General features: G+C 40.3%; 1 protein-coding gene across 1 annotated transcript in view; it reads right to left on the bottom strand.

Moving 5' to 3' along the window:
• MEGF10 (multiple EGF like domains 10) overlaps positions 1-20,729 on the bottom strand; it is a 182,886-nt gene that overhangs the window by 101,301 nt on the left and 60,856 nt on the right. Inside the window, exons 3-4 of the mRNA XM_019635311.1 lie at positions 19,372-19,473; positions 17,919-18,019 (exon numbers count right to left, since the gene is read on the bottom strand). Coding sequence (XP_019490856.1) covers positions 17,919-18,019; positions 19,372-19,473 — 203 coding nt within the window. The remainder of the gene's footprint in view (positions 1-17,918; positions 18,020-19,371; positions 19,474-20,729) is intronic.

The raw sequence follows: 20,729 nt of genomic DNA, 5'->3' as shown, positions 1-20,729 counted from the left end.
TACTTTTGGTGAACAACTGTCATGCAATGTCTCTGTTAATAATAGTTCAAAACTTGGAGGACAGGACAGGCCACTGTTGAACCCAACCGGTGAAGCCAGTAAATGGGTTCATCTTCTATGCCATGGTGAGGGGAAGGAAGTGTCTTCTCTATTCTGTCATGATTCAACTAAAAATGTCCAGTTCTGGAGTTGTGAAACAGACAATATAATTGTCCTTAGAAGAAATTAAAGAGGAATGACATTAGCAACATGCCTGAAAAAGACATCCATCATGGTATCTCCCCTCAACAACAAGAACTCAGCATCCGTTCACAGGCAAAAATGCCTTTGAGGGAGGTAGGGGATCCAGCACCATTTTTCCAGGGGACCAGGAAGGAGACTTTCCCCTCATACATCAGGTAACAGGCATCACGGTCCCAGCTGTGGACCCTGCAGTGGCCTCTGAACTGTCTCCAGTCCATTTTGGTGACAGTCCAGTAGTCCCTGGAGAACACTGTCTTAAGACAATCACTCGTGGATGACAGAGTCTTTGTGAAAGTCCAGAATTCCAGCAGAGAAGCTCCAGCACATCATTGGAGCAAAAAAAGGAAAGAACAAAGAAAAAGAAAGAGAAAAACACAAGTTTGGACACACTGAAGAGGATAAGAGGAAAAATTAGATTTTACCCACATCACCCCTCCCCCAAGGCAGCACAGCTCAGTGTCTTCTTGACCTGTGATTTCTCATGCAGGGAAAAGTGAGAGCATGTAAGAGCACAACTTCCCTAGTTGTGTAGGACTTTGTCACAGAGTCCATTTCTCTCTTGCCACATCCAGGGTATGGAGTTGTGAGCTTCATGACTGGGGAAAATGAAGAAGCTAGGAGAGCAGCAAAGAGGAATCTCAGAGGACATTAAAGGAACATGGATCCTATTGTGCTATAGAGTCCATCAAGATGCCCCCCACCCATATGCCACAGAGGATACCTAGCCTGCAGATAAACCCCAACTGGCCAATGGACACTCCCAATGGTCCATGCACCTCACCCATGCACCTTCACTCTGTTTCTAGCTCTCTGTGCAGATGGCTAGTGACAAAATGCAGAAAGCCAGCTCCAATCTGTGGGCCAGGGTAAGACCACAAACTTGAGCTTTAGCTCCACCCTTGGGAAAGCAAACGAGGCTGTCAGCACCTGCCCTGGTGTGTTGCAGGATGCAGAGAAGGCATACAAGTTTAAGAATTCTGCCACAAGAGGGGGAAAAAAATGTGGAACAGGCTTATCAACAGGTTTGAGAAAGCCTCAGAATCCCCAGCATGGCTGACACAAGGTATTTATCTCCCAGTGCCAGTAAAGACTGAAGGAGGTGACTGCTACTGAAAATGTGAAGACAGTAGTGCAAAACTTCAAGGAATATTAAATATCGAGGAAATATGATGCCACCAACAAAACACAATAATCTTCCAGTAACCAACCTCAAAGACATGGAGATCTACGATTTACCTGATTAAGAATTCAAAATAGGGGCTGGTCGAGTGGCTCAGTTGGTTGAGTTGGCTGAAGAGCACGAACTCTGAGCAACAGGGCCGCCGGTTCGATTCCCACATGGGCCTGTGATGCTGTACCCGAGCTGAGCTGTCACTGAGCTGTCAAAAGGTGGCAGGGTGGCTCAGCTGGTGTAACAAGATTGCCTGTTCAATGGTGGGCTACGCCCACCTGCAACTAAGACTGGACTCGGCACCTTGAGCTGAGCTGCCGCCCGGATGGCTCAGTGGATAGACCGTGCGCTCTTAACAACAAGGCTGCTGGGTTCGACTCCCACATGGGATTGTGGCTACGCTCACCCGCAACTAAGACTGAACACAGCACCTTGAGCTTAGAGGCCTCGAGCTGCCAACGGGAAACCAGATGGCGACTGGCACCCTCCACAACGAAGACTGAAGAACAACAACTTGTTCCCCTTCCCCAATTCCCCAACACTGTTCCCCTTCCCCCAAACCCCAATAAAAATCTAAAAAAAAGAAAAAGAATTCAAAATAGCTGTTTTAAGAAAGCTCAATGAACTACAGCAAAACACAGAAAGACAATTCAACAAGATCAGGAAAACAATACATGAACAAAATGAGAGGTTTAACAAAGAGATAGAAATCATAAAAAAGAACCAAAGAGAAATTCTGGATCTGAAGAATCTAATGAATGAAATAAAAAACTGGAATAGAAAGCATCAACAGAAGAATGGATCAAGCAAAAAAAAGAATCAATGAAGTAGAAGACAGATATTTTGAAATTATCCAGTTAGGGAAGAACAAATAAAAAATGGTGAAGAAAGCCTACATGATTATTGGGATATCATCAAAAGAAGCAATCCATGAATTACTGGAATCCTTGAAAGAAAAGAGAGGGAGTAGGGGGCAGAAGGCTTATTTAAAGAAATAATGGGGAGATTTGGATATTTAAATTCATGAGGCTCATAAGTCATCAAACAAACTCAGGTAAGAAGAAGACACAAAAGTCATCAAAATCACAAAGGAAGTCATAAAATTGTCTCTGTTTGCAGATAAAATGATCTTATATATAGAAAATCCTGAAGACTCTCCAAAAACTATTATAACTAATCAATGAATTTAATAAAGTTGCAGGATACAAAAATCAATATACAGAAATCAGTTACATTTCTATACATTAACAACAAAATATCTGATAAAGAAAACAGTTCCATTCCCAATAGATTAAAAAACAATAAAATACTTAGGAATAAATTTAACCAAGGAGGTGAAAGACCTGTACATTGAAAACTACAAGATTTTAATGAAAGAAGTTAAAGAAAACAGAAATAAATGGAAAGATATCCTATGTTCATAGATCAGAAATACTAATATTGTTTAAATATATATACCACCCAAAACCATGTGCAGACCCAATGCTCCAATCAAAATTCCAATGGTTTTTTACACAGAAATAGAAAAAACAATCCTAAAATGTGTATGAAACCACAAAAGACCCCAAATAGCCAAAGCAATCTTGAAAAAAGAACAAACTTACTGATTTCATACTATATTACATAACTATCAGAATCAAAACAGTATGGCAATGATATAAAAATAGACACATAGACCAAGGGAACAGAGTTGAAAAGTCCATAAATAAACTCTTGCATATGTGGTCAACTAATATTTGATGAGAGAGCCTAGAATACTCAATGGAAAAAGGATAGGCTCTTCAATAAATGGTATTGGGAGAACTGGATAATCACATGCAGAAAAATAAATTGAACCCCTATCTAACAGTACACACAAAGATTAACTCAAAATGGATTAAGACGTAAACATAAAACTCCTAGAAGAAAACATAGAGAAAAACTCCTTGACTTTGATCTTGGCAGTGATTTTTTTTTTGATATGAAACCAAAATCACAAGCAACAAAAGACAAAACAAAAGGCAGATTATATCAAGCTAAAGAACTTCACAGCAAAAGAAGCAATCAATGAAATGAAAAGTAAATCTACCAAATGGGAGAAAATATTTGCAAACCATGTATCTGACAAAGGGTTAATATCCAACATATATAAAGAACTCATACAACTCAATAGCAAAAAAATAAACAATGCAATTAAAAAATGGGCAGACGATCTGAATGGACATTTTTCCAAAGAAGACATACAGATGTCCAACAGGTACATGAAAAGATGCTCAACATCACTAGTCATCAGAGAAACACAAATCAAACCCACAAGGAGACACCACCTCATACCTGTTAGAATGGCTGGCTGTTGTCAAAAAGACAATAGGTAAGTGTTGGTGAGGATGTAGAGAAAAGGGAACCTCTGTAAACTGTTGGAAGGAATGTAAGCTGGTACAACCACAATGGAAAACGGTATGGCAACTTCTCAAAAGATTAAAAATAGAACTGCCATATGATCCAACAATCCCACTTCTGGGTATAGATCCAAAGGAAGTGAAATCAAGAGATCAAAAAGATATCTGCCCTCGCCTGTTCATTGTAGCAGTATTCATAATGGCCAAGATATATGGAGACAACCTAATGTCCTTTGGCTGACGAGTGGATAAAGAAAATGTGGTACACAGGCATACCTCAGAGATATTGTGGGTTCGGTTCCAGAGTGCTGTAATAAAGCAAGTATCGTTTAATAAGGTGAGTCTCATGAATTCTAGTAATCATTTTGTAACATGTAAGTGTATCAAATCATCACAGTTTATACCTTAAACTTGTACAATGTTGTATGTCAATTATATCTTAATAAAGCTGAAAAAAACAAGTAATGACAGATCCAAAAGTCTCTGATAAAGTGAAATATTTACAATTACCAGTCTAAAGTTATAGAAAAGCAAACTGAATCCCTTAAAGCATTGTTCTCCAAAGGAAACTCTAAAAAGTATTCCACCAATTTCTTGAAAAAAAAAGACAGGGGTTGGGGGAGTAGGGAATTTGATGGTCAAATAAGTTTGAGACATACCTTTACTCCAAGCATTCCCAGAGCCTTTAACAGACTAAAGTAAATCTTTGAGAAAAGGGAACTAGCACCAGGCAGTTCCCGTCTTACTGGATAATGCAACAGTGAACTCTGCAGTACGAGTACTGAGTAGCTCACCATGGGGGCATGCAACAACAGATAATGCTAGGGTCCAAGTTTCTGGAAAACTGTTCCTCTCCCCAGATCAACAGATAGATTTCATTTGAGGTGACACACTTCCTTTTCTGTCCTTCAATTACACGCTAAGTACAATAAATGAACTAAGTTGTTGCTTTTAGGCTTAAACATCATTTTGGCTGCCATATCTTCAGACTTGCCATAACGATCTTTGCCTTTCCACTGTGCCCAGCTGGCCAGGGAGGCCCACCTTCGTGCTGCTCTCTGTGACCTAACTAAGAAGACTGCTTTTCTATGTGGTGGCTCTCTCGGAGCTCTAGCTGATTTCTTTCAAACCTTTTTAAAGAATGACTCATCAAGAAAAAAAAAAAAACTACATCTAGAACTTGGGCTATTACTGCTGCTTAAGAAAAGAGCAGTGTCAGTGCTACTTCGCTTGTATCCGCATTGGTCTCCCTCTCCCTCGAGCATCTCTGTGTGTGGCCCAGAGGGATGTACTAGGTTTGCCACGGGATTATCTGTAAAAGTGCGAACAGTCGCTATCCCAGACTAAAAACTGCAAGTTCTGTCACCACCTGGTCATGTCAATGTTTTGTGGTAGGTCACTTAGATTAAAATGTGTTTTTCCATTAATTTTAAATTACTTGGCTCTGAAAAGACTTGAACTATTGTGCAATGAAAATTGCTTCTCCGTTCTGAGATTTTATATTAGCTATTCTCTATCCTTGTCAGGAGGCTGCATAAATTATTAAGCCTGTAAAAATTCTACCTGTCCTGTGAAGACTGCGATTACAGGAACTCCTTTTTTACAGATAAGACAGGGATTTTTTTCATTGTTTCCCTTTGGTCCTCCATCCATGGAACTCTAAATTCAGGCTTTCTTAGGCAAAAAACAGGTAGCAGATGTGATTTCAATCTGTTTAGACAGAGGCATGATTTCCACCTGTTTAGACCAAGGCTAGCTTGAATTTATAGTGTTTTTAACTATTACTAAATTCATGGTTTCTGTTTATAAAACCCTAACTAGTGAGCACACACTGGCAATCAGTAAGACAACACAGGCTTCATGCATTGTTTATCAACTGTACTATCTTTGCTGCTAGCAGACCAATGACCCAAACTGGAAAATAGACGTTTTGGTTCCAGTAGATATGTGGGAAAATGGGCATTTCTGCTGGTGCAGCATGTGGACAAAGGGCCTGTCCCAGTATTTACTGGTAGGTGCCTCTGAACCAAGTCGGGCTCCATAGCAACAGAATACAGGGTCCCTATGGAAACATGAAAAAATCCACTGCCAGTGGCAGAAAGGGCATCACAGGGACATGTACTTAGGGACACACCATCTGAATGCTGTCAGTCAGGGTGTCTTTGGCTAGCCTAACAGAATTATCTTAGTTTTATCTGTACTCAAAAGGGTCTGCTTAAGAGTCTATACCCTGAGGTGGTTCAAAAGTATGTAACAAGATCACAACTTTATTATGAAACAAGCCTGTGAGAGTCAAACAAATCTAGAGCAGCAAACTCCAATTGCCCTCAGCTTCAGCGAGGTGATGCTCCCCTCCCTGAGCCCTCACTGCATTCCTATAAATTCCCCCAGAAGCCCCGCTTGCCCATACACGCAATCTGAATCTTCACAGCCGCAAACATGTCTCTGGTCCTACACTCCAGCTCTTTGCATCCTGAAAAATCTCTGCCCCAGACCTTTCAGCAGCCAAAGATCAAAATGACATGGAGCCTGGACACAGAACTAAATGTGTGCGTCCATCATCTCTAGGTGGAGGAAACAAGTGCTTGCAGCACAGCCCCTCCCCAAAGCCTTGCCCGTTTGGCTGATTGGCCCAAGCTGGCAATGCCCCTCCTATACTGACCCGGGGAGAAAATGTGGCTGTTGAAATCTTTTTTCATTCCAAATCGAGATTTCTGACAAAATAAAACTGATGTAGCTTGGCAAATATTACAGCTCACAAAGAGGAAGCTCATTTTCCTGGGAACAATAGCAGGATCAAGTACACAGGACTTCACAGTGAAACGGAGAAGCTAGATATAACAGGAGCCCACAGCCACGTGCGTGATTCAGGAACCACAGTCGGTATCTCTATGACTCAAGAGGTTCCACATGCTATAGGATGTCAGACAGAGTTTAATACAGGGATGGGAAGTGTGGGGCACTTGGGCCACCCAAAGACCATGACAGAAACTACTAATAGGTCACTCTATTCTGTCTCTCAGCATAGGCATGGCCTCAGAACCCTTCTAAACACAGTGTTCCAGGTAGCTGCTTCCAAGAGATGGTACCCTCTCTCCCAAAACAGAAGCTTTCGGTTAATTCCAGTGTAATACAGCAGTGTTCCAAAACAAAAAGAAGAAATAGGGGTAAGTGTATGGGTTATATGACAAATAATCTAATGTGGCCCCCTAAGGTGCTGTGTGGTATATCTGTCTCCTGGAAGGAAAACACCCCTGGGTAAGTGAGCTGCATAATTAATTAACCCAAAATTTGGGCTTAATATGCCTTGCTCACTGAAGCATGACAGTCAAACAAGAGTAAAGTTTATCTGCAGGAATTATTTTTATATAAACACCAACCACAGTTCTAGTCCCTTATTTGCCGGCAGCCAGTTCAGTTTTTCATCATACTGGCCGAGTTAAAAATCAGCTGTGAATATTCATTCACTGCTATGGTAATCAATTGTCACACTCCTCTCTGCGAAGCACAGGAAATCATATACAGTCCAGTGTGTGGGAGCTCGGGCGTCTTACTTACAGTTCCCAAGTTCTCTTAACGAGTGCCAAAGACAGGCAGGACACATCCATGGGAACCGGTCTATCATCAGAGCTAGCCTGCAAGGCAATCGAATGGGTGTGCCAGTCCCAAACTCTCCAATGTCTTCCTTGCAAGACACATTGCCTGCAACACCCCCATTACAGCTTTAATGTCAAGTTAGCATTTGATTCCTCCACCTGACAAAAATGAGGTAACAGAGCTAAGTCAACCACAAATGTTCCCTTCCTTTGCCATAGCATCCAGCAGGAGAAGACTGTGGACATCTGGGCAAAGACACAGAAGCAGGACTAGAGAAGGGACCCCTGGCATGCCCCTGGTCCATTCATGATTCTGCTGCAAGTAGCCTTGATTAAAATGATCTACTTTCTCTCCCATCAGCCACGGTGAAGCCAAGGATATCACAGTGAGAATGCATGGCCAGCCGTATCTCCGGTTCAGCCAATCCTTCCCACAGAGGGGGAGATGCCAGCTTCCTCCTCTGCTGCCGCTTTCCCTAGTCCCATGAAACCAAATCTATAGGCAATCTGCACTTGCTAATAGGTTGGGTTCCAAAGCTGTGTTTGGAAATCAGTTGTGTGTACCTGCAAACACATTTTCCTGGAGTTCTGATGTTGTAGATAATGGTTCTATATCTAGGCAGCCTCAAACGCTCATTTACTCCACAGCTACAGTACAGTGGAGGTCACGAGTCTGGGTCTCAACTCCATCCTATGGACCAGAGCATCACATGTCAAATCGGGTTGCCTAACTCCCTTCACTGCCAGAGGACCAGAGATTACTCCCCTCTCCTTAGTGCTCAGAGTGGGGGGCCATGGGAGAAGATAGGAGGCGCCCTGGCTCCAAACCATCCCTGGAGCTGCAAACTGTTGAGGTCTTGGGGGCTGGGGGGGCCTCTGGAACTTTGGGGTGACATTGGTGAGGGTAAGGGGAGGGACTGAAAGGGCCTGAGCCTTCAGCTGATTGGACCCGGGCATTGGCTATTCAAGTCTCAGCCTCAGACGGTCTCCTTTACCAGCACGGAAATCAGCCTGCATGCTCTCCACTGCCACCTGTTGTTTCTAATCAGCATTTCTGTGGCCCTCTGAGAAACCAATCAGTCTCACTTTATCTGCCAGCCTGTTCCTGTCATTGAAACTGAAACACAAATGGCACTAGAACATAATATGTTGAAATCTCAGGGACACAGCAAACAACATATAAAACAGACAATGGGCTCAGTATGTTCCATTAAGGTTGTAACCAAGGGCCATGTTCTCTGCTATCTAAAAAACTTCAGAAAACAATACAAAAGAACATTATGTAGCCCTGAAAAAGAAATCCTGTCACAGGCTACAACATGAATGAGGTTAAGGATATTATACTAACTGTAATAAGTCCGTCATAAAAGGACAAATACTTTATGATTCCTAAAGTAGTCAAAATCTAAATACGAAGTATCTAAAGTAGTCAAAATCCTAGAAACAGAAAGTAGAAGTAAAAGGTGGTTGGTTGCCAAGGACTGAAGGAAGGAAAGAAGGGGAATTAAGATTTAATGGGTATAGAGTTTCAGTTTTGAAAGATAAAGTCTAGAGGTCCATTGCACAACAATGGGAATATATTTAACACCACTGGACTGCAAACTTAAAAATGATTCAGATGGTAAATTTTATGTTATGTATATTTTTACCATAATTTAAAAATAAATAAATAGATAAATAAATAACTTAAGCAAACTGAAAACAGACCACCAAAATTTCACTTAAAAGTAAACCAAAAAACCTGAGATGACAAAAATTTGCTTAGAGGTTAATGATCTTTTAGCCTTGTGCATATTTTAATTTTTTTTTTTAAAGATTTTATTGGGGAATTGGAGGAAGGGGAACAGACAAGTTGCTGTTGTTTTGCTCTTCAGTCTAGTTGTGGAGGATGTTGCTTCACTGGCCCAAGTTGGCACCATCATTGCGCTCTTCCCGGGTGAGGCAGATCAGTCGCCGGCCTCTGAACAGCCGCTCACGGTGGCTGCTGGCCACTCACGCTGGCTGCTGGCTACATACGGTAGCCCATGGCAACTCACTGCAGCAGGGGATGCAGCCTTCGCCGTCGCCCGGGACTCACGGCAGCCCAGCTCCAGGTTGAGCTGTTGTTCAGCATCTTAGCTGTGGAGGGCAGTATCACTGGCCCTCATATGTGGGATCCAAACCAGGGCCCTCTGGCATCCCAAGCCAGTTCTTAACCAATGCACCACTCAGCTGGCTCCATATTTTAAATTTAATAAGAAATGTGTAAAAGAGTCAAAATCTATATTGCTTATAATTTTAGATTTAAGAAGATATCTGCAATATTTAAAAGAATGTGGCCTTTTACAATAAGAAGTCAGCCTTCTAATTTCATTTTTTAAATGAATAGTGGAATACTGATTAGAAATGTTATTTTAAAGTTGAAATCTTACAAATATAATATTACAACATTTAAGAACTTAAGATTTTACCTTATAAGTTGAACTTACTAGAGTTACAAAAAGTATTTAAGCACATAGGACAGTCTGTCAGGCTGGCAGCTATTAATAGATTACTAAAAATGAAAATTGAATTTATTAAATATACCAATTCCATTTTAAAAACTTGCTGGTGTTTACATTTGTAAAACATTAGTCAAAGGCCCTTTAACATATTTGTTAAATATTGTGAGATTAATGAATAAAACATCTGTAAGCAGAATTTAGCTTAAGAAACAACAAAGCTTTTGGACTTATAACTTCAGTAAACCAAAAATTAATTATTAACTCTAATAAAAAATAATCAGGAAAAGAAAATAAGAAAAAATTCATTTACAATTGCATCAAAAAGAATAAAATGCCTAAGAATAAACTGAACCAAGGTAGTGAAAAACCTGTGCACTGGAAACTATAAGACATTGACAAAAGAAACGGAAGAAGACACAAATAAATGGAAACATATTCCATGTTATGAATAGGAAGAACTGATGTTAAACTGTCCATACTACCCAAAGCTATCTGCAGATTCAGTGTAATCCCTATTAAAATTCCAATATCATGTTTCACAGAAATAGAACAAATAATCCTAAAATGTGTATCGAACCACAAAAGACCCCCAGTAGTCAAAGCAATCTTTGCAAAGAAGAACAAAGATGGAGGCATCGTACTTCCTGATTTCAAACTATATCACACAGCTAAAGCAATCAAAGCAGAATGATACTGGCATTAAAACAGACACATAGATTAATGGAACAGAATAAAAGCCCAGAAATATACTCAAGCATGTATGGTCAATTAATTTACAACAAAGGAGCCAAAAACATACAGTGGGGAAAGGATAGTCTCTTCAATAAATGGTGTTGGGAAAAATGGACGGCAACATGCAAAAAAATAAAACTGAACCCCTACCTTATACCATACAAAAAAATGAACTTACAGTGGATAACAGTTTGAATGTAAGACTTGAAACCATAAAACCCCTGGAAGAAAACATAGGCATTAAGCTCCTTGACATCAATCTTGGCAATAACTGTTTTGACTTGACACAAAAAACAAAGGCAACAAAAGCAAAAATAAACAAGTGGGACTCCATCAAACTAAAAAGCTTCTGCATAGCAAGAGAGCCATCAACAAGATGAAAAGGCAGGCCGGCCGAGAGGCTCAGTTGGTTAAGAGTTTGCTTAAGAGCACGAGCTCTGAGCAACAGGGTCGTTGGTTCGATTTCCACATGGGCCAGTGAGCTTCGCCCAAGCTGCACCCAAGCTGAGCTGCCACTGAGCTGCCAACAGGTGGCAGGATGGCTCAGCTGGTGAGAGCATGTGCTCTTAATGACAAACCTTGGCTGGGACTGAACTCAGCACCTTGAGCTGAGCTGCCGCCCGTATGGCTAGGTGGATAGAGCCTGTGCTCTTAACAGCTAGGTTGCCGGTGTGACTCCCACATGAAAAAAAAAAAAAAACCAAGATGAAAAGGCAACTTACTAAAGAGAAAAAATATTTGCAAATCATGTATCTGATAAAGGGTTAATAAATATATAAAGAACTCATACAACTCAATAGCAAAAAAAAAAAAATCAAACAATGCAATTTAAAAATGGGCAGAAGATCTGAATAGATAATTTTCCAAAGAAGACATACAGATACACGAAAAGGTGCTCATCATCACTAATAATAAGGGAAATGCAAATCAAAACCAGAAGAAGGGCCGGCCAAGTGGCACGATGGTTAAGAACTGGCTTGGGACGCCAGAGGGCCCCGGTTCGGATCCCACATATGGGGGCCAGTGACACTGCCCTCCACAGCTAAGATGCTGAACAACAGCTCAACCTGGAGCTGGGCTGCCCTGCGGCGACCGTGTAGGTTGCAGCCCCTGCTGCAGTGGGTTCCCATGGGCTACCGTGTGTAGCCAGCAGCCAGCGTGAGCGGCCAGCAGCCGCTGTGAGCGGCCATCCAGAAGCCGGTGACTGATCTGCCTCGCCCGGGAAGAGCGCAATGATGGTCCCAACTTGGGCCAGTTGAAGCAACGTCCTCCACAACTAGACTGAAGAACAAAACGACAGCAACTTGTCTGTTCCCCTTCCTCCAATTCCCCAGCACTGTTCCCATCCCCCCCCCAAAAAAAAAAAAACCAGAAGGAGCTATCACCTCACACCTATTAGAATTCTAGTGCCCTGTTGGTGGGAATGTAAATTGGTACAGCCACCAAGGAAAATAGTACAGAAGTTCCTCAAAAAAATTAAAAATAGGACTACCATGTGATCCAGCAATTCTCCTTCTGGGTATTTATCTGAAGGAAACAAAAACACTAATTTGAAAAAGATATTCGCACCCCCTATGTTTACTGCAGCATTCTTTATGGTAGCCAAGATATAGAAACAACTTTAGAGTTCATCAATAGAACAAATAAGGAAGACCTCTCTCTCTCTCTCTCTCTCTCCCACCCCTCCCTCTCTCCCTCTTTCTCCCTCTCTCTCTCATGAATAATATGTAGCCATAAAAAAAGAATGAAATCTTGCCGTTTGTGACAACATGGATGGATCTTGAGGGCATTATGCTAAGTGAAATAAATCAGAGCAAGATAAAAAACATATGACTTAAATGGAATCTAGAATAAACAAACAAAACAAACAAAAATTCATAGGTACAGGGAACAGATTAAAGGTTGCCAGAGGCAGGGGGTAGGTGATGCGTAAAGATAGTCAAAAGGTACAAACTTCCAGTTATAAAATAAGTAAGCCCTGGGGATATAACGTACAACATCAAGACTACAGTGAATAATACTGTATTGTATATTTGAAAGTTGCTAAGAGAGAAATCTTAACAGTTCTCATCACAAGAAAAAACAATTTGTAATTATGTGTGGCAATGGATGTTAACTAGACTTATTGTGGTGATCATTTCACAATATATACAAAAATCGAATCTTTATGTTCTATACCTGAAACTAATAAAATGTTACTTGTGAATTATACCTCAATTTTAAAAAACATATACAAACACACATATACACACATACTACATACGTACTATATATACATATAAATGTACACACACACACATTAAAACTATTTCATTAATCTGGGCATTTCTTCATTAATATTCCTATTTCTCCAAATCAAAAGTAATGAAACATCAATTAGGGAAGAATAGCAACCCTGAAGGATGAGTGAATTTTAAAGTTTAATTAATTTTATGATCAGATTAAAACCTCATCAAGGAATCAAACCTCTTCATGTCTAGTAATATTTTCTTTATGGAAATTTTTCTAATCCATATTTTTTTTCCAGCCAGATTCTTAGGAAAGGCTCATAACCATGCTATTCCCTACACTCTCTATTTCAGTCCTGCCTGCCTCATGACATGTGTCTGTCTTCTAGACACACAGCTTGTTACTCAGACTGTGCTCTGTGGACCAGCTGCTTCTGCACAGCCTGAGAGCTCGGCAGAAATGCATAATCTTGGGCAGGATGAAGCAGGGGTGGGGAGATGAGAGTATGGGACTTGAGCTCCAGAAAGAGCTACTCCGCTACCTACAAGAAACTTTTTCAAATACAGGTATCTTCATAAAACCATCCTTTTTTTGTCCTCTAGGTAAACTGACTACCAAAAATTAACTAAAATTATAACCGATTCCTGTGTTTCAATTCCTTTTGGTGACTGGAAACAGTTAAAAATGGCGACTGTGGTATGTGCCTGGCAGCAAAACTTAGTTGTAAAAGAGATTATGGAAACAGAACCAAGAATGGTGTGTTCTCTCTTTTTCCTTCTCTACCCACAAGGGTGCCTCAACAGTGCCAGCTGTTGAGTATAAATGTAGTGGAGGCAACTCCAAGAACAAGGAAATCAGGAAAGCTTGATTGTCCTCTGGGTTAAGCTATGAAATCAAGACATCAGAGTGGAGAGATGCAAAATACCCTTAAAGAGACCAAATAGCTCCCAGGCCTCTGAGACTAGACAGTATGCTTATTAAATATATTAACATATCTAAAGGAAAAATGTCTCAGTCTCCAGGAGCAACTGGTCAGCCAAGAAGTCTTAGAGGGGCCAGCTGAGTGGTGCGTTGTTTAAGAGTTGGCTTGGGACGCCAGCTCTGAGCAGCAGGGCCCCAGTTTGGATCCCACATTTGGGCCAGTGATGCTGCGCCCTCTACAGCTAAGATGGTGAACAACAGCTCAACCTGGAGCTGGGCTGCTGGGAGTCGTGGGTGACGGCATAGGCTGCAGTGGGGCTGGCCGGCAGCTGGCGTGCACTTTTGTGAGCTGCCGTGAAAGGTTGTCTAGTGGCCGGCGAGTGACTGCCTCACCCAGGAAAAGCGCAACGATAATACCAACATGGGCCAGTGAAGCAATGTCCTCCACAACTAGACTGAAGAACAAAAGCACAGCAACTTGTCTGTTCCCCTTTCCTGATTCCCCAATGTTGTATCCCTCCCCCAATTCCCCAATAAAAAAAAAATCTTAAAAAAAAGAAGTCTTAAAAAAGGGAGAGTTTTAGAGGCAAATGCTAGAGGTGTCCATCTAAGCAAGAAGGAGGACACCTTGCTACTTATCTAGTGTAAGATAAAGGAAAAGTTATTTTCACCAGTATAATTTTCAGGTATGATGGTACTAGAGGAAATGCCCAATTTTCTGAGATGGGCTGCACTATCGAATGACATGACAGATTTTGGGCTCTGCAAGGCTGGGGCCACGAGGTACTGAAACTCTCTCTGTAACTGAACTTGCTTGGATCCTCGCTTCCCACACCAGCTTGTCAGTAAAACCTAGCTTTCCATGTGCCAGGCCTTCAAGGAGAGAAGGGATGGTCAGAAGACGGCCCAAGCACCTCTTCAGACTCGATGACACTTAATGAATCAGCATTGTGGTTTTATATATAATTCCTATGACCATGTTTGATAGAAATGAATCCTGGAAAATAAAACTGCTCTCCCAGTATACTGACAATTGTGCTTATAAGTTTGGACACTGGCAAGGGCACCAAGATAATGTCACCCCAAGGCCTCAGGGAAGTGGCCAGTCCAGCCAGCCAGGCCTCCCCACTCTCCACAGATATCAATTCATGATTATTCTCTAAGATGTTTGATTATAAACATGTAATATTTTCTTATTCAGTATCATTAATCAAAGACATGTAAACTAAGAAAAAATTAGCAGAGAAAAAATTGGCACAGGGTATAAACAAAAAGATATTCTCATACGCTGCTGATGGGAGTAATAAATTAGAAACGCACCAAACATCTTAGAAATACGTACATACCTCTGACCCAGCTATATTACTTCCAGGAATTTATTTTATCCTTACCTATTAATTGAAGATATGAACAAAGATTTAACCACAATAATGTCTTCTAGAGCAGTCAGTTCATAATAGGTAAAACTCGGAAATCACATAAATATTCAACAGTTTGAAACTGGTTAAATCAACATCTATAGTGCAATAACACTGACACTTGCAATATGTTATAGAAGTACATTTACTGACCAGAAGAGACATTCACAATGCATTTTCATTTTCTTCTTGTTGTTTAGTTACACTTTCTAATTCTTTTTTCAATAAACAGTTATTATCATATATAGCCCTGGTTCTGAATTAAAGTTGAAGACTCGCCACCATCTACCTAAATAATAGAATCCAGGGGTTAAAAGGAAGAGGGCACATATACTGGTCCAAGTCGTGTGTGTGTGTGTGTGTGAGAGAGAGCTGTGCCACTGAGTTGGCTCCAACTCTTCGTGACCCTATGAATGAGTGATGCCCATGTCCTATTTTCAACAGCCCTGCTCAGCTCCTGTAGATCCATGCCTCTGGCTTCTTCTGTAGAGTCAACCCATCTCATATTTGGTTTTCCTCTTTTCCTGCTGCCTTTTCAAAGAAGCCTCAAAAAGATATTAATGGCATATCCAAGGTCACCCACCTGAGGGGTGGCACAGTCAGTGCTATCACCCAGCTCTGCAGATTCCTAAGCCCAGATGGGTCCCATCATTCCTAGCGCCTTCAAATTAGAGCAGAACCTGTCTCTCTCTATGCTACTCAACACCAGTGTCTCAGCCCAGAAAGCAAAGGTGCCCCTCAAGCTGTGGTTGAGCCCAAATATTTCAATAAAATAGTTTTTAATGATCTGTCTTCTATTGGGTTGTCAGAAAAGCCATGATGCATGTTTGCAACAGATGGCACTAGTTCACTTTTGGAAGTGCTAGAGTCACTTGCATCTATGTTATTGCTATGTCGTTTGACAGCTGACAGTTCTAGCTTCATTCTAAAAAAAAAAAATGAGTGACTTGGTTGAGTTTTGGAGATTTCAAAACAAGTTGAAGATGAAACACCAAACTATGCATTTTTGCCATATTTTATTATTTTACTTCCATAAAGGAAAGAACGTGCATTAAGTTTCTGAAAAGTTGCATAAAGTTTATGGTGACAATGCTCTACAAGAACATCAGGCCAATGATGGTTCACAAAATTCCGTGCTGGTGATTTTGATCTCAACAACGCTCCTTGGTCAGGTAGGCCCACCGAGGTTGATGACGAAAAACTAAAGGCATTGATCAAGTCAAACCCACATTACACGACACGAGAGATTGCAGAAACATTGAACATCCATCATTCAAGTGTTCACGACCACCTGAAGAAGCTGGGATACGTAAGCAAGCTCGATATTTGGGTTCCACATGAACTCAAAGAAGTTCATTTGACGGCACATATAAACATCTGCAATATGCTCATTAAACGTTAGGAAAATGATCCTTTTTTTCAAGCGTCTGATAACTGGTGATGAGAAGTGGATTGTTTACAACAATGTGGTGCACAAACTGTCTTGGTTCCGACGTGATGATTCGCCTCAAATGACATCAAAAGCATACATTCATCAGAGGAAGGTTATGCTCTCAGTGTGGTAGGATTTTAAAGGTGTCATGTTTTTCGAGCTCCTACTAAGGAACCAATCAATTTGAATGTGTACTGTTGGCAGTTGGACAGTTTGAATGAATCCATCATCCAGAAACGTCCAGAGCTTCTTAATTGTAAAGGAGTTGTGTTCCATCATGACAACGTGAGATCACACACAAGTTTGATCACCCATCAAAAAATTTTGGAGCTGGATGGGATGTGTTGCCACACCCACCATACTCGCCTGACCTTGTGCCGTCAGACTTCCACTTGTTTCGCTCTCTTCAAAACTCCTTGCATGGTATAATGTTCAATTCAGATGAGGCTGTAAATCAGTACTTTGTTCAGTTTTTTGCAAAGAAAGACAGGTTCTTCTATGAACAAGGAATTATGAAACTCACTGAAAGATGGCGAAAGGTTATTGAACAAAACGGGCAATATATCATTGATTGATCTTTGTTCTTTATATAAATAAATGACCTTTGAAAAGCATAGACAAAATATGTCATGACTTTTCTGACAACCCAATACATGGCCTATACACAATGGTAAGAAACCCCAACTGCAAACTGCATCCCACATGATAATCTAGGATTTTCTGAAGCGTATCATAAAATATCAAATTTCTCTCAAGACATCTCACAGTGAATTGGTGAGATGGGGAGGGGAAGGGAGAGAGAAACTGACCATGGAAAAAAAAGGTCTACTTTGTGACCCAGACTTATAGTCATTTCTTATTGTGAAACAGCTCCTCCTCTTTTAATAAGCCTCATCATTCTGTGCACCAGAAAAGAACTTGTTGGTCTCTCTCAACTTGACTCAGGACTCTGGTCAGCTGCTGTGGGACAGTTATATCTCTGTTGTCTTCTGTGGCCTAAATCTAATGACTCCTTGACCAACTTCCAAAGAGACATTTATTGAAGAAGTGTAATTAACATTGCTGCATGTGGCCTTGCATCATCTTCCTATAACACCTGTTTTCCTTCAAGTGACATTCATTTGGAAATTTTTGATAGAACAGAGGGACAGAGTTAATGCTTCCCCCTTACCCAGACCAAGAAAGTAGCCAAGAGTGAAAGGGACTGATCCAAGGTGCCCCATCTCCCCAGGCCTCCATTTCGGCTGCCATTAATAGACGCAAACCAGCACCAGGAAAAATAAGTGAACCTTAAAAGGATGAAGGTCTTACTTACGGACACACATTTCCCTGCTTTCATAAAATCCGGGACAACACTGGGATTTGCGTCTATACATAGTTTTTTCCCCATGTCGATAGGCTGTCCGATAACTGACTCTATATAGAGGGGGAAAGCACATTGTTACTTCTTTTGACCTGCAATTTGATTAGAAATAAAGAATTTACATTTCATATGAAGGAGCTATTAAATATAATAAAGCTATAAAAAGCAAAGCACTCCAAAATAATTAAGAAGGAACATGGAAAATATGTCTTGACCAATATTATGCTAACTCTTATCAATTTGCTAAGAATATATTAAGATTGCCCATTTAAGCCAACTTATACTTTATTTCAAAGGATCAGAAGTTTCATGACTTCCTTATTTCACTTATCTTGAAATATCTTGAAAAGTATTGATTAATTTCAGATATGACACTTATCTAATCATCATTCCCTTACATATATTTTAAAATAAGAATTCAGAGAATTCCTTTAAAAGTCTGTGACAGTGCAATCTCATCCCACTACAAAAAAAGCTGATAAACAAGACCCTTCCATTTAACCAGTGTCATTCATTCACTCATTTGTTTATGTAACACGTGTTTAATGAGCACTTACTATATTCCAGGCACTGTTCTATGTACTGGAGAAATAGCTAACAGTCAGGAAAAGAATATAAAGTCTTGCCCTCAAGGAAATTACATTTTACTGGGCAAGACAGATCTGTAGAATTTAAGTAAAGATATGTATTAAACAAATAAATATATCGTATAATGACTGGTAATGGTTAAATGGTGTGAAAAAAAATAATAAAGCCAACTAAAGCAATAGAGTGTGAGAGAAAAGGAATGCTTGTTTAGATAGAGTGGTCAAGGAAAGCTTATCTGAAGAAATAACATTGAGCATAACATCATTCAGTGCAGCATAAATCAGCAGGGGCCATACTAGACCCAATACTTATATCAAGTATTTTATAAATGAAATTAAGGTATCACAGTTTCCTTTCATGTTAACATTAATATTTAATATATTTTGTTTTCTGTTTTCACACTTACAGAAAAAGTACATGGTATATATTACTTAAGTTGAGGTCAAACTTAAGTTAGCCTACATTGAGTCAGTTGTTCAAGTATTAGAAACATATGCTGGGAGATGTTTCTCACTATCTGGTGATGTCTGTATTTATAAGTGTATCCCCTTATTATGCACAACGTAAAAGCTGGGTGAATTCTTGCTAACCAAAGCATGGTAACCAGTAGACAGTTGCTCTGTAAGCTCCTCAAGGGCATGGACGACCTTTTTGCTTTTCTTTGTCTCCTGTGATTTGGAACCAGCCTAGGAAAATACCAAGCACTCGGTACCTACTCCCTAGAAGAATGGATGCACCTGCTGAGGTATTTAATATCTCTGTTATCAAACTCCTTTCCAGTGAGCCAAACTCATAAATATAGCTGAGCTTTCATTACCTGTGCCGTGTACATTTAAACCAGTTCAGGATGTCAGTGCAGCTAGTGTAGTAAATTTGATCAAAGGGATGTGGGTATGACTCTTGCACGGTTACTGAGTAGCTGAAAAAAAAAAGGAAAGATAAGGAATCAGTATTTCACTTTCATTAATGATATACTGTGTACAAAAAAAAACACAAAAAAAAACAATCATAGGCTCATTTCTCTCCATTTGCAACTCCACAGTGACTCAACAGATAATCTCCATGCTTTTATAGGTTTTTATTTGAACCAGAACCCCAAAAGGACCAACATTAATAATATATTTTTTAAAACCAAGAGTTCACACTATAAACTTCAAAAACATTCTTTTTCACTATCCACCATAAACGCTGCTATTCCTAAATTTAAAAACATATCACCATATATTTTTCTGTATTTGATTCCAACCACTCACCCCAGGGGTCCAGTGGTTGTAACCAAAACGTTTCACAAAAAAGTTTTCAATCTAAGTCTGCACGCAGATAATAAGGGTAATCTGCAAAGAGACAATTTGAGTATAACAGAGTTCATTTGGCTACTGATGCTGGAAGATCAGAAATAGCATATTTCTCAGGCTGCAACTTGGAATAATTTGCTTTTGTGTGTCCGTTCTGCTTCTCAGGCAGGGGAAGAATACCTACAACCTCTAAATAAAAACTACAAAGTCTTTAAACCCAGTTCTAAGCATATGGCTGAGACAATTAGCCGGAAGTAATCATACCAAACATGTTGCTACTTAAACAGCCTGTTTCCCAATACATTCTTATTAACAGCTTCTTATTAAAGTAAAAGCATGCCTGCCTTTGGGCCTAAAAGTGTGGGTGAAAAACATCCATGAAATATAAAGAACATTAAATGTTCAGTCCCATACTTCTTCATTTTAAAGCAGTTTATCACATGCTCAAGAGCTCTGATTTCCTACCTCCAGGAAAATCTGGAGAATTCTCTTCCAGTTTATTTTGTTTTCTTTTAAACTCTTAAAGATTTCCGTTAACACTTTAATTCACACTAAGAAACAAAATGGGCTACAATCACAGACTCACTTGCTGCAAATCAATAGCCCAAGTTCATGAAAAGGAACAGTCAAGTAACCAGAGAAGGTAGGGGGGAAATGGGGTTGAAATTCCAGCATGAAGAATTCCGGTTGGGTGGAAGGCAGCACATTCTCAAGTGAAAAGCTATGTGGTGTTGGCCTCACAACCAGTGGGCTTTCTTTCCCCATCCGGTCTGTTAGGCACCACAGACTTCAGCTTCAATAGGACTTCTGTATTTATTCTTTGGGACGTGGCGACTTGATTTCTAGGTAAACTTAGGGGTCCTCCACAAATCTTTGGCAG

Source organism: Hipposideros armiger, unplaced genomic scaffold (assembly GCF_001890085.2).
Source record: "Hipposideros armiger isolate ML-2016 unplaced genomic scaffold, ASM189008v1 scaffold_21, whole genome shotgun sequence".
Lineage (NCBI taxonomy): Eukaryota > Metazoa > Chordata > Mammalia > Chiroptera > Hipposideridae > Hipposideros > Hipposideros armiger.
This window is presented reverse-complemented; position numbering and strand designations above follow the sequence as displayed.